The 24,870-nt window shown below is 51.2% G+C and overlaps 1 protein-coding gene across 1 annotated transcript in view; it reads left to right on the top strand.

The window, feature by feature from the left end:
* CEP350 (centrosomal protein 350) overlaps window positions 1-24,870 on the top strand; it is a 1,478,431-nt gene that overhangs the window by 1,355,215 nt on the left and 98,346 nt on the right. Inside the window, exon 33 of the mRNA XM_078643560.1 lies at window positions 21,577-21,659. Within this exon, the coding sequence (XP_078499686.1) occupies window positions 21,577-21,659 (83 nt within the window). The remainder of the gene's footprint in view (window positions 1-21,576; window positions 21,660-24,870) is intronic.

Genomic DNA, 24,870 nt, shown 5'->3' with positions numbered 1-24,870 from the left:
GGGGATCATTTGTGACTTCTGCAGGAGGAAGTTACGGCCCTCTTGGCCAAGGGGGCCATCGAGCGCGTTCCTGGGCCAGAAGTAGGGTGTGGTTGCTACTCCCACTACTTTCTGGTACTCAAGAAGGGCAAAGGGGGCCTACGCCCTATCTTGGACCTACGGAACGTCAACGGCTTCCTCCGGAAGGAGAAGTTCAAAATGCTGACACTGGCTCAGGTCTTAGCTGCCCTGGACCCAGGAGACTGGATGGTAGCGTTTGACTTGCAGGATGCTTATTTCCACATCCCCGTCCTGCCGGCCCACCGGCGCTACCTGCGGTTCACGGTTGGCCATGAGCACTTTCAGTTTACCGTGCTCCCCTTCGGCCTTAACAGCGCCCCACAGGTGTTCACAAAGGTGATGGCGGTGGTCGCAGCTCATCTGTGCAGGTTAGGGGTTTCAGTCTTCCCCTACCTCGACGACTGGCTGTTGAAGGCGGGCTCTCCCCAGACAGTCTTCAGCCACCTCCAGACGACGGCAGACCTCCTGCACCAGCTGGGGTTCTCCATCAATGTGCCGAAGTCACACCTGTGTCCCTCTCAGGCGCTCCTCTTCATCGGAGAGGTTCTAGACTCGGCGCAGTTTCGGGTTTATCCTCCCGAACAGCGGGTTCGGGATATTCAGGCGCTGATTCCGATCTTTCAGCCTTTATCCCGAGTCTCGGTCAGGTTGACGCTGTGGCTTCTGTGGCTGATGGCCTCCTGCATCCTTCTGGTGCATCACGCCCGGTGGCGGATGCGGGCTCTGCAGTGGGATCTGAAGTTTCAGTGGGCCCAGCATCAGGGCAACCTCTCCGACCATGTACTGATCTCGGAGGGCACTGCGAGACAGCTGCAGTGGTGGCTCACGGACCACGATTGGGTCAGCGGCAGATCCCTCTCCCTACCCCTACCGGAGCACGTAATTGTGACAGACGCGTCCCTCCAGGGCTGGGGAGGCCACATGGGAGAGGCGGAGATCAGAGGCCTCTGGTCTCCGGCGGAGTCCCGGCTCCATATCAACCTTTTGGAGCTGCGGGCGATGTAGGAGAGTGGGGTCTGCAATCCTATGGTCACCCCAGATTTTTGCTTTTTGCTTCACTGGTTTAAGACTTTCCCTGGCTGTGGGCCTGCTAATCAGACCCACAGCCTAGCTGTTCTCTCTCTAAATTGACAACCATGTACTTTAGGTGCATTTACCAATTGGAACTGGGCCACCTTATCAGTCCCTGTACAGTATACCTTAGGTATCCAGGGCATAGGTGTACCCAGGGCCTACCAGGGGCTGAAGCATGTATTATGCCACCTCTGGCCGGCCATCTAAAACTGACACAACTGGCTGCACGACAGCTGGGGCAAGGTGGTGTAATCACCCTTTGCTATAGATATAGTATACCTATATCTAACCCTAAAATGGACACATATATTCCTATCAGTCACTCCTATGGCAGGCCTTATCAATCCTGAAGGCAGAGTGCTTGGAATTATGTGAGATGGTGCTCTGGCATGAGCTGAGCCCGTCTGCAGCTTGCGGAACCAAGTCCTAATAGCTGTTCCATGATAACGCTATACCATATACTCTTAAGTGCATTATCAACCTCGCGGTTAAATGCTAACTCTGGTATAACATTATAAAAACATGTCGAGTAAGGTGTCATACAATTTGGAATACTACCCCCTCGCCAATTCTGGTGACGGGGGTAGCATTCCACCCTTCTAGAGGGACACGACATGTAGGTAACTGTGAACCCCGGTTAAAGTTAACTCAAGCCTCAGCATCACAAAATGGATGCTGCCACCACAGACACAAGTCTGACCTCCTGCTGCTGGGAGTCCTTCCAGCTAGGGAGGCCTGGACAAAGGGTTTCCTGCCTTGGGAGGTGCTAGCACCACCCCAGACAGGATTTTGTGTATTGAGGTAGGGAGGCCTGAAAGGAATGAGACATGCCTGGGGCACACAAGGTGTCCTGTGCATACACCGATTCAAACCAGTTGCTGGGGCATCCCTGCCCCAGCTCTGGCGCGAAACCGGACAAAGGATAGGGGGTGTAGCCACCCCCTTCCTGGTCCCACCCAGGGGAGGGACCTAGTCAGTAGTGCAGCCCCCTTTAGTAGAATAAAGGTAGGAGCTGGTCCCATTCCAGATTAGATTATCCTGAACTATTCAACAAGAAGAAACTCTGGCCTTCGACGTTCTGCTCCACAGAAGACTGAAGAATCTCCCTTGTGAGCAAGGAGTGTCCACCCTGCAACTGCAGGCACCATCAAGCGTCCAGCGGCTTCACTTTGTCGTCTTCCCTCGAGGATCCAGGCTTCAGAGCCCGACGAGACCCGGATTCCCAGACCTCTCCGATCTCAACCTACATCTGCAGCAAAGCTGAGACCCGTGGGTGCGACGAGACACGTGGGACCGGCCATCTTGAACGAACCTGCACTTCGCTTCCAGCACGACTCCCGAGGTAAACTCGACCAAGTGCTTTGGGGATTGAGAAGCCCCAGCCCCGAGCAGCCCCTGCACCGAAGATCAGCCCTCCAGCTTCCACGAGATCTGCGTGGGGCCCTTCTGCTTGTTTGCTGCTCGACGCGTTGTCTGGTCACTTGCCGGCTGGCTAGTGGCCTCCCAGACAACGAACCTTTGAAACTTCACTGCTGGTCTGGTTGCTCCAGACTGGCCCTTGCTCCCTTCCAAAAGAGGGGCACCCCGGACTCTCCTAGTCCGCACCAGACGCTTTCTTCACTCACCGCGTGGGTTGCCTTTGCCAAGGCCTGTTGATGCCGATTCCGGATCCAACACCGCCGACAGCGAGAGCCTGCGTGGGACAGCTCGTGCCTCCATCCTGGTCGTCGAAGACACCTCCTGGTCCACGTGGCTGCAGAGTCAAGCGTCCACTCTTCACCTGATCGCGACGACGACATCTGGTTCCTTCCTGGTTACACACCGGTCACTGGCTAGTGACTTTGAACACTGTCCCCTCTGCTTTCAGGTCCTCTTCTTCACAGATCCACCCTTGGATCGCACCGGACAATTTCCTCCTGGTCGCCTGCAGCATCTTTTCTTTCAGGCTCCATTGACTTCAACGCGAGAACCCGACACACTTTGGCACCTATGCACCCGCAGCCCGTGGGTGAGGTAACAAGAGCATTTCGGTGCTCAAGAGTAGTCTAACTGTCCTAGTGTCCAATTCCACAGTCGTTGTTGTCCTAACTAGTCAGGATTGTCCGTACTTACCTTTTACTTGAACTGTACTGTCCATAGACGTTGTTACGCATCTCGCGTGTGAGTTCACACTCTGCACACGTGTTCCGTGGGCCTCCTATTACTTACCTAGTGTTAGTGTAGCGTGGTCCCATCGATCCTACAGCCTCTGGACAGCTCCATTCCTTTTATCGACTTTCACATTCCACTTACTTAGTATATGGTTTGTCGTGCCCCTAGGGCACCATTGTAATTTTGTGCAACTTGTCGTATTTTTCGTAAGAGATTGTCATGTGCTTAGCCCTCTGACCTCATAAAGAGTTCAGATGTGTTGTTATTAATAAATACATTGTTTATTTTCATAACAACCTGTGTGGTGTCCTTTCATCTGGTATTCAAGGGGTTATATTGTGGTAAAACAGCTGGCTTTACATGCCAAAAGAGTTTAGCCTAAGACTGCTTTGTCCATGTTACCATTAGGATAGCTGGTCTATAAGGTTGACTTACAACCAATCACCATAAGGGTTGTTTGGACTGATACAAGGTGATCACTAGAACTAGTGAGCATCATATATCAGGCCAACTTCTCACAGGCGATTCGTCTAGCACTGAAGGCATTCCTCCCCTCTGTCCCGGCGAGAGTAGTGCAGGTGTTCACGGACAACACCACCGCCATGTGGTACTGCAACAAACAGGGCGGGGTGGGTCGTGGACCCTTTGCCAGGAGGCTCTGCGCCTCTGGCAGTGGCTGGAACATCAGGGCGTGACCCTGGTGGTTCAACACCTCGCAGGTTCTCTGAACGCCAGGGGCGACGAACTCACCCGTCGGTGCATGATGGATCACGAATGGCGTCTGAACTCGGACGTGGCGCAAGGCCTCTTTCAGCAGTGGGGAGAGCCTTGGTTAGATCTATTTGCCACAGAAGAGAACGCACAATGTCTTCAGTTCTGCGGGTTGGAATTTCCAAGGCGGCACTCGCTCTGAGGCGATTTTCGTCGCGAGTGGAGTTGCGGTCTGTGTACGCCTTTCCGCCTATACCACTTCTGCCAGAGTGCTGAAGAAGATCAAGCGCGACCGGGCCCAAGTCATCCTTGTGGCTCCGGACTGGGCACGAAGGTACTGGTATCCAGAGCTACTCAGGATGTCAGTCGATCCCCCGGTTCGTCTGCCTCTTCAGGAGGGCCTTCTGTCGCAGCAGCAGGGGACGGTCCTCCACCCGAACCTGTCCAGTCTCCACCTCCATGCTTGGAGATTGAGCGGCGACAGTTGAGGCCATTTGACTTGCCTCCTGAAGTCTGTAATGTCATTCTGGCAGCCAGGCGTCCCTCCACGAAATCGGTATACGCCTGCAGGTGGAATTGATGTGTGGCATGGTGCACAGCAAAGGCTGTGGATCCACTTTCTGCCCCTCTTTCTGAGGTTCTTCTCTTCCTTCTTTCTCTCGCCCAGCAGGGCTCTGCTCTGGGCACTGTCAAGGGCTACCTTTCTGCCCTTTCAGCCTTTCTAAGGCTGCCTGATCAACCTTCTTTGTTCAAGTCCCCTATTGTAAATCGTTTTCTGAAGGGCATCACACACACGTTCCCTCCTGTTCCGTTTGTGATGCCTCAGTGGGACTTGAACCTTGTTCTTACATTTCTGATGTGCGCTCCCTTTGAGCCACTTCACCACTGCCCTCTCCGCCTTCTTACTCTGAAGACTGCTTTCCTGGTTGTCATCACCTCTGCCAGGAGAGTGAGTGAGCTTCAGGCTCTTTCATCTAAACCCCCTTTCCGTCCATCCGAACAAGGTTGTGTTGCGGACTAGGACATCTTTCCTGCCCAAGGTTGTCATGGCCTTCCACATCGGGCAGTCCATCACTTTGCCCACCTTCTTTCCGCCTCCGCATCCCTCGAAAGAGGAAGAGAGGCTCCACCGTCTGGACCCAAAACATGCGCTCTCATTCTATCTGGATCGCACACGCCAGTTCCGGGTGGATGACCAACTCTTTGTTGGTTACGTGGGCGCTAAGAAGGGAAAGGCGGTGCACAAGCGGACCATCTCTCGGTGGATCATCTTGTGTAGCCAGGCATGTTCCTCCTTGGCTAAAAAAGAGCCCCCTGTTGGATTGCGGGCTCATTCCACTCGGGCCACGGCGACTACAACTGCCCTGGGCCGAGGAGTGCCCTTGCAGGACATTTGCCAGGCAGCTACGTGGGCCTCGCTGCACACGTTTGCAAGACACTATTGCCTGGACAGTCAAGTCCAGAGGGATGGCTTCTTTGGCCGTTCCGTCCTCCAGGACTTTCTGGTGTGATTATTGGTTCGCAGACCCACCACAGGGGTTGGTATTGCTGGAGTATCTATTCTAAGGTAAGGAATCTATCACTAACGTGTCTCTTTCAGATGCACAAGTTACTACATGTGTAACGATATATCTGTAAGAGAAATTAGTTAGTGATAGATTCCTTACCGACCCACCCATCCTCCCCGTTCTGCAAACCGATATCTAGGGTTAAGGTCATCCCCTTTCAGGGCCCTAGTTTCAATGGCACCAGTGTTGGTTTTTAACATGGCTCTGCGCTTCTGGCGCGGAAAAGCTGTGTCTAAGAACTGACGTCAGCACGCGGAGGTGGCGTCTAAGTACTCCGACAACATCATCACGGCGCCACGCGCCGACGACGGACGCGGATCCGCAGACGACACCTACCGACGCGTAAGGGTACTGCTACGCAAAGATTTCCGGATCCAATCTGACGCCTGGGGATATTCTAAGGTAAGGAATCTATCACTAACTAATGTCTCTTACAGATATATCGTTACACAAGTTGTAACGTGTGCGACGTCGCCGGAGTACTTAGACGCCGCGACGGCTTGAGCTCCGGCAGTAGGCTTCGCGCCGTTCAAGGTCCCGGTCCCACAGGAGGTCGAGTGACCGGTCACGGGGTCGGTGCCCTCGTAGCTCCGAGAGTCGGCATCGGTCTTCAGGATCCAGGTCCTCAGGTAAGAGGCATGAGAGGTCAGAAAGGCGTCATCATTCTTCCGACGCTCACGCGACGCGTCCGGGGCTTCGGGTGACACCACCCACGCAGCTCCGACGGAGTCACGGGCATCGCAACCTGCCCCATACCTTACGGTCCCTGGGCACGATGTGCGCCAGAGGAGATCGAGCGGTATCTTATGGCCATGAGGTCTCTCCCTCCTTCGCCGGGCTCCGTGGCGCCTTCAGGCCCAGCGGTCCCGGCTGGAGGGCCTAGCGGGTTGGGTGCTTCGGCTCCGACGCCGTCGGGAGCTTCGGCCCCGGCGCCGCCAGCGACTAAGTTTCCGGTGCCGCAGGCCCTCACTGGTTCCGGATCCGGGTCGTCGCCGGTCGACCTCACGACCTCACCGACGCCGGCCCCTAGGGTGTCACCCATGGCGACGCCGTCCCCGATCTTGCCCTTGATTCGGTTCCGGCGCCGGAGCGGCGCCGCTGGGCGCCACTCTCGACGTCGCATGGAGACTTTTACTTCTATGAACCGGCCCCAACCGTTGCACCAGAATTTCAGGTGATGAATGACGAGGGAGATTGGGAGGGGTCTGTGGACCCCCTGGATCAGGAGTGCCAGTCTCAACAGGACTGGACATATGAGCTTGGGGATGCCAGTGGACTGGACACTTCGCCAGACACTGGTTTTGTCTCCCCTCCAACCGTGGCTACGGAGGAGGGGGCTGCCTACAGTGTAGGGTTGACGCGGGCAGCCAAGGAATTGGGCCTAGAGCTCCCAGTCGCGGCCGTGAGGACTAACCTCCTCACTGAGGTCCTTAAACCGCAGGCAAGCTCGGCTGAGCCTCTGCTGCCGTTTAATGAGGCCTTGTGTGACGTTCTTTTGGGCACTTGGTCCAAGCCCGCTACAGGTCAGCCTGTAGATAGGAACGTGGCCAGACGCTACCGCCCGGCTCCGGGCGACCCTTGCTTCTTGTCCACCCACCCCACCCCCGAGAGCCTGGTCATGTAAATGTAAATGTAAAATGTAAATGTACAGGAATTTATATAGCGCAAATCACCGAGCGGTTTCTAAGCGCTTGCTTAGGGAACCCGTCCTGGTATTCCCCTGTGAGATAACCCCGGCAGGGTATCCGCAAGGTGAAAGCCAGGCATCCCGCCGCGAGGGGCCGTTGTGGAGATTAAGCAAGCTATTGCCCAGAGTCGCAGAGTGTGAACCCATGAATCGAGTAGGCACCGGAGCGAGAATTGTTGAGTCCATGGACATTTTAGGACTCAAGACCCCGCCGAGCCGGGAATTGAACCCTGGTCCCGGGCTGACCTCTGCTTCCAGGTCTGCCTCCTCTAACCAGTGAGCCACACTTCTCCACTCATCATCCAGGACTCTACTTCCCAGACCGCATTCCCAACGGCTCCGCCCGATCGGGAATCCAAGAGGTACGAGCAATTCGGGAAGAAGGTGTTCTCGTCCCTGAGTTTGGGACTGCGGTCAGTCAATACCGCATGCCTCTTGGGCCGCTACACCCACACTCTGTGGGACACGGTCGCGGACGTGCTGCCACAATGTGCGGAGGAGGCCCGGACTACACTCGCCCAGGCCCTTGCGGAGGGTCGAGATGCAGCACGCTATTCCATCCGGTGTGGGCTGGATACAACAAACTTACTGGGCAGAGCGATGGCAACGACGGTGGCGGTTCGACGCCACGCCTTGTTGAGGACCGCCAACTTTTCAGCTGTTGTCCAGGCCACCCTTCTGGACATGCCGTTTGATGGCCGTCGCCTCTTTGGCAACAAGGCAGACCATGCGCTTGAGCGTTTTAAGGACTCCAGGGCTACCTCCAAGTCCTTGGGCCTCTGGGCCCCACGCCAGCAAACGGGTGCCTTTCGCTCCTTTCGTGGCCAAGGAAGGGGCGCTCCCACACGTGCTGCCAGCCACGCACCTCAGGCTACTACACAGCACGGTGGCGGCAGTGTAAACCGACGTGGCGGCGGTCGGGGACAACGGCGAGGCCAGTCCACACCTTCCCCTGCAGCACTCGCCTCAAAACCCTCCTAGTCCGTGCTTTCAGGCCCATGTGACGCCAGTGGGGGCAGGGTTCGCCATCACCTCTTCCACTGGCGCACTGTCACGTCGGACATGTGGGTGCTGCAAATCGTCCGAAGGGGCTACTCCCTCACCTTCGAGGCGATGCCACCGCAATACCACCGCGTGTCCGGGGATCACTTGCAACTTCTGCAAGAGGAAGTTACGGCCCTCTTGGCCAAGGCGGCCATCGAGCGCGTTCCTGGGCCAGAAGTAGGGTGTGGTTGTTACTCCCACTACTTTCTGGTACCCAAGAAGGGCAAAGGGGGCCTACGCCCTATCTTGGACCTACGGAACGTCAACGGCTGCCTCCTGAAGGAGAAGTTTAAGATCCTGACTTTGGCTCAGGTCTTAGCTTACCTAGACCCAGGAGACTGGATGGTAGCGTTGGACTTGCAGGATGCCTTTTTCGACATCCCCGTCCTGCCGGCCCACGGTAGGCAACAAGCACTTTCAGTTTACCGTGCTCCCCTTTGGCCTTACAAGCGCCCCTCGGGTGTTCACGAAAGTGATGGCGGTGGTCGCAGCTCTTCTGTGCAGGTTAGGGGTTTGTCTTCCCCTACCTCGACGACTGGTTATTGAAGGCGGGCTCGCCCCAGACAGTCGTCCGCCACCTCCAGACTACGGCCGACCTCCTGCACCTGCTGGGGTTCTCCATCAATGTGCCAAAGTCACACCTGTGTCCCTCTCAGACGCTCCTCTTCATCGGAGCGGTTCTAGACTCGGCGCAGTTTCGGGTTTATCCTCCCGAACAGCGTGTTCGGGATATTCAGGCTCTGATTCCGATCTTTCAGCCTTTATCCCGAGTCTCGGTCAGGTAGACGCTGTGGCTTCTGGGGCTGATGGCCTCCTGCATCCTTCTGGTGCATCACGCCCGGTGGCGTATGCGGGCTCTGCAGTGGGACCTGAAGTTTCAGTGGGCATTACAAGACAGTTGCAGTGGTGGCTCACGGACCGCGATTGGGTCAGCGGCAGATCCCTCTCCCTACCCCAACCGGAGCACGTAGTTGTGACGGACGCCTCCCTCCAGGGCTGGGGGGCCACATGGGAGAGGCAGAGACCAGAGGCCTCTGGTCTCCGGCGGAGTCCCAGCTCCACATCAACCTTCTGGAGCTGCGGGCGATCCGACTTGCACTGAAGGCATTCCTCCCCTCTGTCCGGGGGAGTGTAGTGCAGGTGTTCACGGACAACACCACCGCCATGTGGTACTGCAACAAACAGGGCGGGGTGCGGTCGTGGACCCTCTGCCAGGAGGCTCTGCGCCTCTGGCAGTGGCTGGAACATCAAGGGCGTGACCCTGGTGGTTCAACACCTGGCAGGTTCTCTGAACGCCAGGGCGGACGAACTCAGCCGTCGGTGCATTATGGATCACGAATGGCGTCTGAACTCGGACGTGGTGCAAGGCCTCTTTCAGCAGTGGGGAGAGCCTTGGTTAGATTAGAAGAGAACGCGCAATGTCATCAGTTCTGCGTGTTGGAATTTCCAAGGCGGCACTTGCTCAGAGACACTTTTCGTCTCGAGTGGAGTTGCCGTCTATTGTACGCCTTTCCGCCTATACCACTTCTGCCCAGAGTGCTGATGAAGACCAGGCGCGACCGGGCCCAGGTTATCCTTGTGGCTCCGGATTGGGCACGAATATTTTGGTATCCAGTGCTACTCAGCATGTCTGTAGATCCCCCGATTTGTCTGCCTCTTCAGGAGGACCTATTGTCGCAGCAGCAGGGGACGGTCCTCCACCCGAACCTGTCCAGTCTCCACCTCCAAGCTTGGAGATTGAGCGGCGACAGTGGAGGCCATTTGACTTGCCTCCTGAAGTCTGTAATGTCATTCTGGCAGCCAGGCGTCCCTCCACACAGTCGGTATACGCCTGCAAGTGGAACAGATTTGTAGCATGGTGCACAGCAAAGGCTGTGGATCCACTCTCTGCCCCCCTTTCTGAGCTTCTCCTCTTCCATCTTTCTCTGGCCCAGCAGGGCTCTGCTCTGGGCACTATCAAGGGCTACCTTTCTGCCCTTTCCGCCTTCTTAAGGTTACCTGATCAGCCATCTTTGTTCAAGTCCCCTATTGTAAATAGGTTTTTGAAGGGCATCACACACATGTTCCCTCCTGTTCCTTTTGTGATGCATCAGTGGGACTTGAACCTTGTACTTACTTATCTGATGTGCGCTCCCTTTGAGCCACTTCATAACTGTCCTCTCCGCCTTGTTACTCTGAAAACTGCTTTCCTGGTTGCCATCACCTCTGCCAGGAGAGTGAGTGAGCTCCAGGCTCTTTCTTCAAAACCTCCTTTCCTTTCTGTCCATCCAGACAAGGTTGTGTTGTGGACAAGGCCCTCTTTCCTGCCCAAGGTAGTCACAGCCTTCCACATCGGGCAGTCCATCACATTGCCCACCTTCTTTCCGCCTCCGCATCCCTCGAAAGAGGAAGAGAGGCTCCACCGTCTGGACCAAAACGTGCGCTCTCTTACTATCTGGATCGCACACGCCAGTTCCGGGTGGATGACCAACTCTTTGTTGGTTACGTGGGCGCTAAGAAAGGACGGGCTGTGCACAAGCGGACCATCTCTCGGTGGATCGTATTGTGCATCCAGGCGTGTTACTCCTTGGCTAAAAAGGAACCTCCTGTTGGGCTGAGGGCCCACTCCACTCGGGCCACGGCGATTACTACTGCCCTGGGCCGAGGAGTCCCCTTGCAGGACATTTGTCAGGCAGCTACGTGGGCCTCGCTGCACACGTTCGCAAGACAATACTGCCTGGACAGTCGAGTCCTCCAGGACTTTCTGGTGTGATGATTGGTTCGCAGGCCCACCACCGGGGTTGGTATTGCTGGGGTATATATTCTAAGGTAAGGAATCTATTACAAACGTGTCTCGTTCAGATGCACAAGTTACTACTTGTGTAACGATATATCTGTAAGAGACATTAGTTAGTGATAGATTCCTTACCGACTCACCCATCCTCCCCGTTCTGCGATCCGATATCTAGGGTTAAGGTCATCCCCTTTCAGGGCCCTAGTTTCATGGCACCAGTGTTGGTTCTGTCATGGCTCTGCATATCTGGCGCAGAAAAGCTGTGTATCAGAACTGACGTCAGGGCGCGAGGGCGGCGTCTAAGTACTCCGGCTTCGTCATTTCGGCGCTAACGACGACGGACGCGGACCAGGCCTACCGACGCACAGGGGTATTGCTATGCAAAAGTTTCCGGATCCAGTCTGACGCCTGGGGATATTCTAAGGTAAGGAATCTATCACTAACTAATGTCTCTTACAGATATATCGTTACACAAGTAGTAACTTGTGCATTAAGCTGAGAGTGGTCATTCTTCCTCCCTCGTTCGTTACTCTCTCTTTTGTTATGGTATATAGCTGGTTCCGTTTTTACATCTCATACTCATACTTATACTGGTATGGTATAGCACCATTCTGGCATTTTTTTTATACCTTGCCTCCCGTTATCTTTTTCTCTCCGAGCTAATTGGGTTGCTGTCTGGCTGTTCCGCCACAGCCTTCCCCATTGTCCGTCACTCTGTTGCCGGTTCCGTGCTTGGGCACTTTCGGTAGTTCTGTCGCAGAACCACCTCCCCCTTGGGTATGGCTTTGGTATCTATTCTAAGTTAAGGAATCTGCGGCTAGATGTGTCCATCAGATGTACAAGTTACTTATTTTCGGTAACGATGTATCTGATAGAGATGTTATCTAGCCGCAGATTCCTTAACGCCCACCCATCCTCCCCTTTCTGCGAGGACCTTGCCAAGTGGGTTTCTCCACTTGTCTCTTTCAATTGCCATTGATTTTTCTCTCACGGGTGCTCACATTGTTGCGCCCCTTTGAGACTTGCCATATGCGGCTAACGCCCTCCAAAGGCTTCTTTCCTGTAAAATGGTGCCTTTTGATTTACCTTCTTCTTTAGGGATCTATTGAGCTCTGTTTCAGACCTCCAGTACTATGGGGGAAGTGCCAGTCTTTTCATACCTTCCTGCAGTGGACTCATGTTCTTTCTATGCTCCGTTATTGCTGGATGGCGCAGGTCTACATGGTAATAAGTCTATTTCTGTCTGTTGAAGATACTCTTCCCTCGTTGCATTCAGGGAAGGGTTGTCGATTCGCTTGCGGGGTTCTTCCTCACAGCTTTTTCACTTATATGTAGACAGTGTCTGATTCTTTCTTTTACTATGGTGTCTTGCACCATCCTCCTTGTTTATTTCACAGATCTTTCATCCTTCGCACACTGTTCCCATACTTTCACAGTTTTTGTTGGTGGCTCCGCGTTGTGACTCGGAAATGTTTCTCCGAATAAAACTGACGTCAGCGTGCCGGGAGGGACTTATATGACCTCGCTGACGTCAGGTACGTGGACGACGTCACAGCGGGGTCGTGTGGCGCCATCCCCCGGTGCACAGAGGTGCTGCTGCAAAAAATGTTCCGGATCCGGTCAGACGCCTGGGGATATTCTAAGTTAAGAAATCTGCGGCTAGACAACGTCTCTACCAGATACATCGTTACCGAAGACTGCGCCCCTATCGTTGACAGCTGATTTCTATGTTACTCAACTTAGGACAAGTCCCCCAGAAATAGAAGCACGCAACGGTGCTCCCTATTTGTAAGAAACTTTCACTAGAACCTATGATCCTGAAAAATCTGAGGCGCATCTTTCTTTTGCCCTTCTTTGCGAAAATCCTTGAAAAACACGTCAATGATCAGCTAGCGCGCTTCATCGAAGCCAATGATTTGCTCCATCCTTCCCAATTGGGATTCAGGGCAAACCATTCCACTGAGTCAGGTTTACTACTAGCAATGGAAACACTAAGACAGAGTGCTGATAAAGGTCATACCTCAGCCCTGATATTGCTTGATCTGAGTGCGACTTTCAACACAGTCTTCCACGGTCTCTTGATTCAGAGGCTAGGGAGAGTGCAGTGTCGGTGGCACTGTGCTCCGATGGCTTGCCTCTTTCCCGCTTGATCGGACTTTTCAAGTAGCCCAGAGATCTTTTGTGTCTGAGACTCTTACCTTACCTTAAAGAGTCCTGCAGGGTTCATTTCTGAGCCCCACCTTGTTTAACATTTGCATTCGCCCCTTAGCAGAGATCATTGATCGGTACAAGGTAAATTAGTTTCCTTTGCCGATGGCACTCAGTTAATCGCAACTCTCTCCCAGTCTGAAGTTGGGCTAGTGAAACAATTTAAATCCTGCCTCACGGAGCTGGCCATGTGGATGGCTAACAGCTGTTTGAAGCTAAACGCCAATAAAACAGATTCTGATTGTGGTCAAGGCCCCAACTATCTGGACACTGGCCTGGTGGACGGATGCCCTTGGCAAGACCTCGGAACCCTAAGTCAAGAACCTAGGGCTGTGGTTTGATTCCAAATTTACCTTTGAAAATCAGATTGCAAGGAAATGCTCTGGCACCCTCGAGACTCTAAGGAAAACCCTGGACTTACTCCCAATGGAGTCATGGAAGACCATTGTTCACACTCTAGTAACGTCACAGATTGACTGCTGTAACGTTCTGTACCTGGGAGCTACCAATAGTAATCTGAAAAAACATGGCAGCACGTCTGGTACTCAACCACCCTAGAGGATCAACAGCATCGGCGGCCCTCGCCTCTCTCCACTGGCTTCCCCTAGAAAAAGTAATCTGTTTTAAAGCCATGTGCTTCTGTCAAAGAATCCCCTCACAGAAAGGTCCTAAATATCTTCGCACCATGATACAACCATACATTCCATCAAGAAACACAAGATCTTCTAAAGTCAAATTAGTGCAGGTTTCCTGAGTCTGTATGGCCAGACTAGAGTCAAGCTCTTTTTCCTTCTTGGTCTCCAAAGCCTGGAATTCTTTACCGTCATACTTGAGAGCTGAACCCCAAGAAAAAACTTTTATAAACAAACTTAAGACCTGGCTGTTTATCTCCCCTTAGTATTTGATGAGGATATTCCTTTTTTTGTAATTCAAGTCATTTTTATTGAATTTCAAGAAATTAACTAATAAATAATGGAGATACAATAATAACACAAACGCAAACATTAGCGGTTACTTACAAATCATAAGAAATACAAAGTAAGAAATACACAGTGTGAGAAGTTGGCCTGATATATAGTGCTCACTATTCTAGTGATCACTTTGTATCATACCAAACAACCCTTATTGATGATTGGTTGTAAGTCAACCTTTTAGACCAGCTATCCTAGTAGCATGGACACTAGCAGTCTTCAGGCTAAACTCTAGAGGGCGTGTTAAGCCAGCTGTTTTACCGTCACATATACCCCTTGAACACCAAGTGAAAGGACACCACACAAGTTGTTATGAAAATAAAGGATATTTATCTATAACAAGTCTACCCTGAACTCTTTATGAGTCGGGGAGCTAAGCACAATACAAAACTCTTAAGAAAATACAATAAGTTACACAATTTACACAAATGCCCGAGGGGCACGAAAAACCATATACTACAAAAGTGGAATGCGAAATACTAGCAGGTTAGTAACAAGATCCAGAGGCTTCAGGATCGCTAGGGATACACTACTGAACCTTCAGATTACGAGCAGGAGGCCTAGGGAGATCGGGTGCAGAGTGTGCACTCTCACGCGGGATGCGGGAAGAAGTCTATGGAGGCTAGCTTTCGTAAAGTTAGTGTTATCGGACGAATCCGACTAGGTAGACTAAAAACGACAAAGGATCTGGACACTTGGATAGTGAACCTGTGCTGGAGTACCGAGATACTCAAGTTACCTAGCCCAGGGGCCGCGGCTGCATAGGGTTCAAGTGACGTCGGGAATCCTCGTTGAAGTCTATGGAGCCTGAAAGAAGAAGTTGCTGGCAGGCGACCAGTGATGAAGTTCGATGGGATCCAAGCCTGGATCGGAGTTGAAGATGACCTGAAAGCAGAGGGGACTCAGTTCTTGATCACTAGCCAGTGATCAGATGGGCACCAGGATGGCACCGGATGAAATCACCTCGACCAGGTGAGTGGGCGACGCTGGGCTCTGCAGTCTCTCGGACCAGGAGGCTTTGTCGGCGACCAGGATGGAGGGGCGAGCTGTCCCACGAAGATGTCTGCTGTCGGCGCTGCTGAAACCAGGATTGGAGCAACAAGCCTTGGCAAATTCAAGCCCACGCGGTGGACTCAAAATGGCGTCTGGAGTGGACCAGGAGGGTCCGGGGTGCTCCTCTGTTGGAGGGGAGCAAGGGCCAGTCTGGAGCCACCAGACCAGCGGTGAAAGTGTCATCGTTCGTCGTCAGGAGGGCCACAAGCCAACAGGCAAGTTGCCGGACAACGCGGTGAGCAGCAAAGAGCAGAAGGGCCCCACGCAGATCTTGTGGATGCTGGAGGGCTGGACTTCGGTGCTGGAGCTGCTCAGGGTTAGGGCTTCTCAAACCCCAGTGCACTTACTCGAGGGTCACTCGGGGGTCGTGCTGGTGAAGCGTCGTGCAGGTCTTGAAGATGGCCGGTCCCACGGGTCTCGTCACACCCACGAATCTCAGCTGGGCTGGATGATGTAGGTAGAGGTCAGAGATGGCGGGAAGACCGGGTCTCGTCGAGCTGGGCAGTCTTGATCCGGAGGATGGACTTACAGCAAACCGCAAGAGCTTCGATGGTGCCTGCTGGTGCAGGGTGGCTACTCCTTAGCCACAAGGGAGAGTCTTCAGAGAAAGTCAAGAGTTCCGTTCGTGGAAAGTAGTTCAAGATTCAAGATTATCTAATTTGGGAAGGGGACCTGCTCCTACCTTTATTCTAAGAAAAGGGGCTGGCCCATGACTAGGTCCTGCCCTATGGGTGGGACCAGGAGGGGGGTGGTTACACCCCTCTCCTTTGTCCGGTCTCTCCCCAGCTCAGGGGCTGGTGTGCCCCAGGAACTGGTTTGAGCCGGGCTATGCACAGTGAGCACCGGGGTGCCACTTGCAGTCACCTTCCTTTCAGCCCTGCCTACCTGGGATACACAAAATCCTGTCTGGGATGGTGCTAGCACCGCCCCTGACAGGAAACCCTTTGTCCAGGCCTCCGTTTGCTGGAAGGACTCCCAGCAGCAGGAGGGCAGACTTGTGTCTCGGTGGCAGCATCCATTTTGTGGAGCTGAGGCTATGTCTGACTTTAACCGGGGTTCACAGTTACATACATGTCGTGTCCCTCTAGAAGGGTGGAATGCTAACCCCGTCGCCAGAATTAGCGAGGGGTTAGTATTCCAATTCGTATGACACCTTACTCGACATGTTTTGATAAAGCTATACCAAAGTTAGCATTTAACCGCGAGGATTATAATGCACTTAAGAGTATATGGTATAGCGTTATCATGGAGCAGCTATTTGGACTTGGTTCCGCAAGCTGCAAACGGGCTCAGCTCATGCCAGAGCACCATCTCACATAATTCCAAGCACTCTGCCTTCAGGATTGATAAGGCCTGCCATAGGAGTGACTGATAGGAATATATGTGTCCATTTTAAGGTTAGATATAGGCATACTATATCTAAAGCAAAGGGTGATTACACCACCTTGCCCCAGCTGTCGTGCAGCCAGTTGTGTCTGTTTGGGTGGCCAGCCATGGGTGGCATAATGCATGCTTCAGCCCCTGGTAGGCCCTGGGTACACCTATGCCCTGGATACCTAAGGTATGCTGTACAGGGACTGACAAGGTGGCCCAGTACCAATTGGTAAGATGCACCTAAGGTACATGGTTGTAATTTAGAGAGAGAACAGCTAGGCTGTGGGTCTGATTAGCAGGCCCACAGCCAGGGAAAGTCGTAAATCAGTGAAGCAAAAAGCAAACATCTGGGGTGGCCATGGGATTGCAGACCCCACTCTCCTACACACAGTAAGAAATACAAAGTAAAAGGTAAAGTAAATAAATAGAAAATTACAAGTTACTCAAGTTCCATACCATGGTAGTCTCAGTGAAACCGCACAGGTGGACAGATAAGCACAGTTCCCCTCCGAGTGATGATAAAAGATACATTGCAATATATAGTACAGGTGTGTCAAGCAAGTACATTTTTCACAGTTGTGGAAGCAAGAAATACAATACAGTACAATATTCTCACCTCAGATATAGCATTCAATAAGCATTACATTGTGGGGAGTTGGGTCGATTTTCACGGAGGATCATATGAGAGGGATTAGGGGTCAAGGGACTTCCACAGTTTCCTGTTTGAGGATATTCCTAATCTATCTTCTCCTCTGTTTCTCTTATAGTTGAAGTAGGTCATGGTCATGGTCTCTGTAGCGTGGTCACACCGTCCGGTGTAACCAAGCGCTCTACAGATCACTCATTATTAATATTATTACGTGGTCCATATCTAGGAGGGCTGACTTTCCGCAAATGGGTCTGCAGCAGACCCCTTTCCCTTCTCAAGTCAATGCTGACTGTTGTGCCTGATGCTTCACTCCTGGGATGGGGCGGCCACCTGGGAGAAGTGGGGATCAGAGGACTCTGGTCTCCATTGGAATCCGGCTCCACATCAAACTGTTGGAGCTCCGAGCAAGCCGATTGGCATTTAAAACCTTCCTACCCTCCTTCAAGGGAAGATTAGTAAAAGTGTTCATGGACAACACCACCGCCATGTGGTATTGAAATAAATAGGGTGGTGTCGTGGACCCTTTGTCAAGAGGCCCAGCAGGGCATTTCCCTGGTGGTTCAACACATGGCAGGTTCCCTGAATCCCAGGGCGAACAAACTTCAGTTGATATCTGCAGCTCACGAATGGCATCTCCACCAGGAGGTGGCGGAAGGGCTCTTTCAACAATGGGGAGAGCATTGGTTAGATCTGTTGATCTCTGCTGAGAAAGCGCTATGTCTGCAGTTTTGTGCACTGCAGTTTCCAAGGCAGCTCTCGCTCGGAGATGCTTCTCGTCTCAAGTGGAGCACAGACCTCCTGTACGCCTCTCCGCCCATACCACTCCTGCCCAGTGTTCTCCAGAAGATCAGGAACGACCAGCCGCAAGTCATCTTTGTGGCTCTGGACTGGGCATTGGGAGAATCTGGTGTCCTGAGCTTCTGAACATGAGCATCGATCCTCCAACTAGGCTGCCCCTTCGCGAGGATCTACTGTCACAGCAGCGGGGGAGGTTCCTCCACCCGAACCTGTCAACTCTTCACCTTCTTGCATGAAGATTGAGTGGCGGCATTTGATAGTTTTTGATCTTTTTCCGTAAGTCTGTAATGTTGTTCTGGCAGTCAGACATCCCTCCACCAAGACGGTATACGCCTGCAGATCGAAAAAGTTTGTATGATATTGTACAGAAACGTCTATTGACCATCTTTTGGCCTCCCATTCCGATATTTTACTTTTTATTTTGACCCTTGCCCAGCTGGACTCTGCTCTGGGCACTCTGAAAGCGTATCTTTCTTCCTTGTCTACCTTCTTGCTGCTGCTTGACCAACCCTAAGTATTTATATGTTCCCACCTGCCCTTCATTATTCCTCAGTGGGACCTTAATGTGGTTCTCACATTTCTGATGTGTGCTCCCTTCGAGTCTTTACACAATTGTCCCCTATGGCTGCTCACCATCAAAACAGCCTTTCTGGTGGCCATTATAGCAGCCAAGAGAGTGAGTGAGCTGCAGGCTTTGTCATACAAACCTGCCTTCCTATCAGTTTTTCCTGACAAACTGGTGCTTCTCACAAGGGTCTTTCCTGCCAAAAGTGGTAACACCATTTCATGTGGGCCAATCTGTCACCTTGCCCACTTTCTATGCTCCTCCACATCCCTCTAAAGAAGAAGAGTGACTCTACCATCTGGAGCCAAAGAGAGCATTGTTGTTCTACCTTGACCACACAAGCGTTCCGGGTGGACGAGCAACTCCTCGTCAAATATGTTGGTGCCAAGAAAGGTCGGTGGTGCAGAAATAGACCATCTATCGATGGGTCATTCTCTACATCAAGATCTGCTACGAACTGGCAAAGAAGCAACCTCCTTAAAGATTGAGAGATTATTCCACCAGAGTGAAGGTTGCGGTGACAAAGTTAACCTGTGGAGTTCCAGTCCTGGTCAGGTAGCAACTTGGGCATCCATGCTCACTTTTTAACCAAGCATTACTGCCTAGACAGTCTGGTCCACAGGGACGAGCACTTTGCCTGTTCGGTCGTGCAGGTCTTCTTAGATTAAAATTAGTCTGCATTCCCACCTCTGGGGATGGTATTGCTTGGGTATCTATTTAAAGGTAAGGGATCAGCAGCTACATGTCTGTCAGATGAACAAGCTACTTACCTTTGGTAACGCCTTATCTAATAGAGGCAATATCTAGCTGTAGATTCTTTACAGACCCACCCATCCTCTGCGTTCTGCAGACAGATTTCTAAGGCCAGGGTTTATCCCTTTCAGGGCCTTAGTTTAGACAAATCAGTGTCCGTGCACTTCATGGCCCTGCGCTTCTGGCGTGAAAAGTAACTGGCATCAGCATGCCGAGGTGACACCTGTATAAGTGACGCAGGTGTCACTTTCTGCGCGGAACGACTCCAATGCTGCCACGCTAGGCCGACCTGTGCCACCTGCGGGCGTGCAGGTTTACTGCTCAAGAAAAATCTTCCGGATCCAGTCTGACACCTGGGGATTCTAAGGCTAGATATTGTCTCTACCAGATAAGGCGTACCAAAGGTAAGTAACTTTTTATTCCATTGAGACAAGTTGCATGCTTGTCGATATGGTCCTTTAATTGATGTAACCTGATTGTCATTCTATCTATTTTACCATCTGTAGCGGACAGGCTACTCTTCATACCTTTAAGCAAGGCAGTCAGTTTGATGTGAGTAAATATCCCATTTTCTTGCAGTTAACAGCTGGTTATGAAGCGCCCTGCTTCCTGTCAAGTTGGAGTTCCCCTGTTTAGGTTCCGCCTTGCCCAGCTCAGCGGCTGACTATGTGATCCTTTTCAAAGTAACAATGTGTACATATATATGCTGCGTGCCTCCCGCGAGACACTAACTCCCAATTGTTAGCAGGTATTACTGTATAATTGGATTAAGGTGCATGCTCCGTAGGGGCAGTATACTAAAATTATACTAAATGGAGACCACTGGAATTATAGTATCTGACATAGATCCAAAAATCAGATATGCACAGTTATGATTCAGGTTATCATTGTGGGCTAGCCCCTCACCCCTGCTACTTAATGATTGAGTGTGCGTGGGGGGTGGCGGGGTGTCGCAGGATAGTGTTCACCCCTATACATTAGCAAGCCAGCTGCAATTAGAAACAACAGTCCATGAGGAGTTAGTTTGTTCACAGCATGCTGTAAGATACCATCGTCCATCGCAGTTTTCTCCTTTGTCAATATCTGTGAGCGTCTGATCAGGAATACCGTGTATTTGCTTAGTTACTGGCCATTACACGTGTGTAGAGTGGGTCGGTCCAGTACACGAATATGTACGGTCTCACAGTGCCGGTGCACGCAACGCTCCGGCTGTGACTGATAATTCAACATTTGTGTTCCCAAGTTAGGCCTGCTGTGCACGCCAGTGCAAGGGTGTGTCTTCTCAGGGAGGCTGTGACTGCTCAGTCTCTCAATGGCAGGATTCACTTCCACAAGTCTCCTGAGCAACAGGGATATGCCGAACAAGAGTGGATGGGTAATAAACCTACAAGATATTTACAAATGATGGTCTGGAATTCACCACTCAGGTAGACTTTTCGTTTTGTAGCTCTCTGGTGCCTCCATCTTGTGTGTTACAGAGGTGCCACATGCACTCTGTCCCTTTTAATCAACTTAACTATGGAATTGGTTTTAGGGAACCATGAGTATTAGTTTTTTCTTGTGTTTATGTTGACCATTATATATGGTATCATTTTATTAAGTCCATTGCAATCTACTTACTATGCACAGCAGTTATTTGGCACAGCACGGTATATATTCTCAAGATAAAAATGATTGGGCAAAGCATTTGTAATTTCTGTATATAGTTTCCTAATATTTGATAATGTATGTAAGGTTTGAGAAACTATAGCATTCTTTCTACAAAGAAGTGTTAATCCTCGCACTGGATTTGCTGCTTGATTTAAATTCTAGATGTGCGTTCCACCCAGCCAGAGTTCAATTCTCGAGATTGCGAAAAGAAGGGCCTGATTATATAGAGGAGCTATTTATGCAAACCTAAACATTCCCCAGATTGCAAAGTCTGTGTCAGTGGCATGTAACTTTTTCTTCCCCCTTAGCATTCAAGCTACTGCACACAACAACTCATGTTCTCATCTCCTGCATTCCCAGTCGACACCTCAATTTCTGTCTTTTTTTTAATAACGTTACCCTTATCACACTTTATTATATAGCAGATCAAGAATTAAAGATTCACATTGAATGTGATGTAGCCAATCCAATGCTTTTTCCTCCATAGACCTGATGCAGTGAAGAGTTGGAAATCTCTGAGTGAGGCAGACCGGTCCCGTGGATCCCTGGAGTCAATCAATGAGCATATTGGTAAGTATCAGAAAAGGAAGATACACCGACAAGGCGATGTTTTCAACCTTTTTCTGGCAAGAGGAAAGTCAAGGAAGTTTTGGGGAAACTCTTCAGGGCAACATTGACATAGTCAATGCTATTATCACTAAAGTTTATCACATAGAATTGAAGTCTCTTGAGATTCAAAACTAATTCAGTGTCTTTTCAGGTGACCGATTATAAGGGCAACTCTAGCTCTTTTGAGGAAGTGTTAACAATGAGATCTAATGAAATGATGTTGAGCAACCCAAAAACTCAGAAAATGTACTTCTGGAGATAGTTATGGAGTGAAGTGCTTGATGTGGATTTCTAAAACCCATAATTTGTTGCTCTAAGATTTCTGTTATCTGACTAATAGAATATAGAGGTTGACAGACTGGTTCTTAATATACATACATACATCTTTTTAAAATACATTTCAGTATCCTATTGTTATTTCGTGTTTACAGACAGGTGCCCCGCAGCCTTTGTATTGCTCCCACTGTAACTGATGAATGTCCTCTGTGCTTAATGACCTTCACAAGGATCTCATCATGACCATGATATATTTACCAGCAGTTTTTTTCCTGCATGGCTTTGGAGTCTTCCACCTCTCTGATGTCCAAGATCCTTACGTCCTTGACATCTTCCAGCACTAACCTTCAGTTAAGAAGAGGGTGCTCAGTCAGGGTTTTGCCACCATCTTCACCACATTGTCAATTTTTATTTGCACTCAACTGGAAGGGCAGATCTGTTTTCAGTAGGATTTGTGTGATCCTGTCACCTGTGATATGAAATCTAAGCCTTTTCGGATGTCCTTTTCTAACCCATCCTGATGTGCTAATGTCACCCTTCCTAATGTTGTGCTCTAACGTATTTCATCATGTCCTGCCTCAGCTTCTGGGGATTAAATGCGTGGAGCTATTCCAAAATCACTAAAGTTTAGCAACAACAGTGTCGATGTTGGTGAGCCCTTCGTAGATTATTACCAGGAACCCACTTTGTTTCTCTTAGGGCGTGAATTTGGTCTAAATTCCATGGAACATGTAAATGAATTGTAGTTAGTTATACTGTTGGTCAGTGTACATATTAATCCTTATACGTTGACCTAGAGGAGGGGTCTTTGCACTGTAACATGTATTGCAAATTATAGGAGATGCAAATTGGTAGTACATGTTGAGAACCAGCGAAAGGAATTGATGGAATATCGCAAATCTTGTTAATTGTACCTCAACAAGGGCACTTAGGGATAGCTACTGGAGATGCAAGTTAGGAAAATCACTTCAAAGTTCTAGAGGGCGTTTTGTGGTTATATTACTATTAAGTCTACCATGGGTTTTGAATCCTATCTAGATGATATTTCCCCTAAGGTGCCTGCACCTGGTATATCATGTTTAGGCTAGACACACAGTTATGTCCCTATATTGCTAAATGAGATCCTAAGGAAAACATCCAAGAAAACTGAGTTCTGAGGAGGGCTAAAAATGTACTCTCCATGTTATGCATTTTGTTAAAAAAAGAAAACAGGTAAGCTTTGCAAGACAACTCCGCTACTCTGGTTAGATGCTACAACACGAAGACCCATAATGAAGCGATGGCTTTATGCTACCTGGTGTGTGTAACACTAATTTATTTTAGCCCAATATATTTGAGGCACAGGACTTAAACAAAGGATTCATTTTTGGCTACGGGGTGCTAACTGTAATTATCATGCTGTGGATCATTTATTTTGTACTTGTTTTGCTGAATTGTATGCTGTTTTAGACTGAGAATCTGTGTTATGTACTCAATATTTTTCTTGTATTTATTGTTTTTTGTGTTTTTAATTTTTGTATGACTTAAACCTGAAACAACCTATTATGAAGAGCATACAAAAATATATATCTGATAGAGACTACTAGCCACAGATTCCTTCACGTAGAATTATCCCCTGGCATGAGACTGGATCCAGAAACTTTTTTCTTGCCACAGCAACCCTGCGCGCCGGGGACGGGGTGACATCGCGCGACTCCGCCCAGGCGTCGTCCGCGTACGTGACATCAGCGAGGCCACATAAGACCCGCACCAGCTCGCCTACGTCAATTTTTTCCTTTTCCGCGTGCAATGCGGATCCGGTACTTCGGGCCTGTTTAGGGCACCCCTTTTTTTCCCCATTTCTCTTTTGAGGGACAGTGTGCGAATGCCTTCGGGCTTCAAAACTTGTTCTTTTTGTGGGGGGTCTTATGTCGGCGACCGACCCTCACCTCATTTGTATGTGATCTTTGGGGGAGGATCACTGCGCCACTGATTGTCTGGAGTGTCAACAGTTGAAGCCGAAGTCGCGACGGGAGCGCCGCATGAAACTACTCTCGGCGCGTCTCTCCAGGTCAGCGTCCTCCCCTCGGTCAACTTCGGCAGACGGCTTCAGATACGGCCGTGGTCGTCGTCTTCGCCCTTCTTTGATGTCGCATGAGCGGCGCACCCCGATGTGTAAGTGTCGCAGTTTGTCCCCGGGGGCTGGTTCCTGGCCGGCCGGGGGCGTGGACTCTCCGCGGGTGATGCGGCCTTTGTGCTGTCCTATCCACCGTTTCCTGGTGTTGGAGCGTCGAGAGTCCAAATGGAGACATACGCGGCGGCTCTGCAGGCCTCGCTGGTGTCTCCTCCTCCTGGGGCATTGGCGGATCCCTCGCCTTGCGCAAGGCTCTCCATGGCGCCGCCAGCGACTCCGGCCCCGGCGCCGACTGGTTCAGATTCAGACTTGGAGGATGTGGTGATGTTGGGATGCGGCTCCTCTGGGGCACCTCCTTCACGCCACGGCGTCTCTGCCTCGCCGCACACTCCTGCGGGAGTCCCTGTAGTGACACGGAAGGTCGCCGGGGCTCGGGTCGCATCCCGAGCCCCTCTCGGTCCTTTGACAAGGTGGTCCTGTCTAATGCCGAAGTGTCGCCGCTTTGGCGCCGGCAGCAGCTGGCCCGAGCAGAGCCACAGGGGTCGGCGGCCCATCCTCGTCCCGCTCCGGGTCGAAGCCGGATGAGGACCCCGCATCCCTCTCTGGGCCCCTCTCTTTCCTTCCCGCAGGCAGCAGCCGCAGAGGGCGAGTCGGTGGCTGAATCATCTCTGGCGCCGCCACATGGGTTGCCAAGCGATCTCCGCCAAATTCTGGACTGCGGCTGGTAAAAGACTTCGGGTCTTTCCCGGGGCCATTTCATTCCCCCACGCAGGTGTCTACCTC

This window comes from Lissotriton helveticus, chromosome 1_1, assembly GCF_964261635.1.
Source record: "Lissotriton helveticus chromosome 1_1, aLisHel1.1, whole genome shotgun sequence".
Taxonomy (NCBI): Eukaryota; Metazoa; Chordata; class Amphibia; order Caudata; family Salamandridae; genus Lissotriton; species Lissotriton helveticus.
Note: the sequence above shows the minus strand (reverse complement) of the source record. Positions and strands in the feature narration are given on the sequence as shown.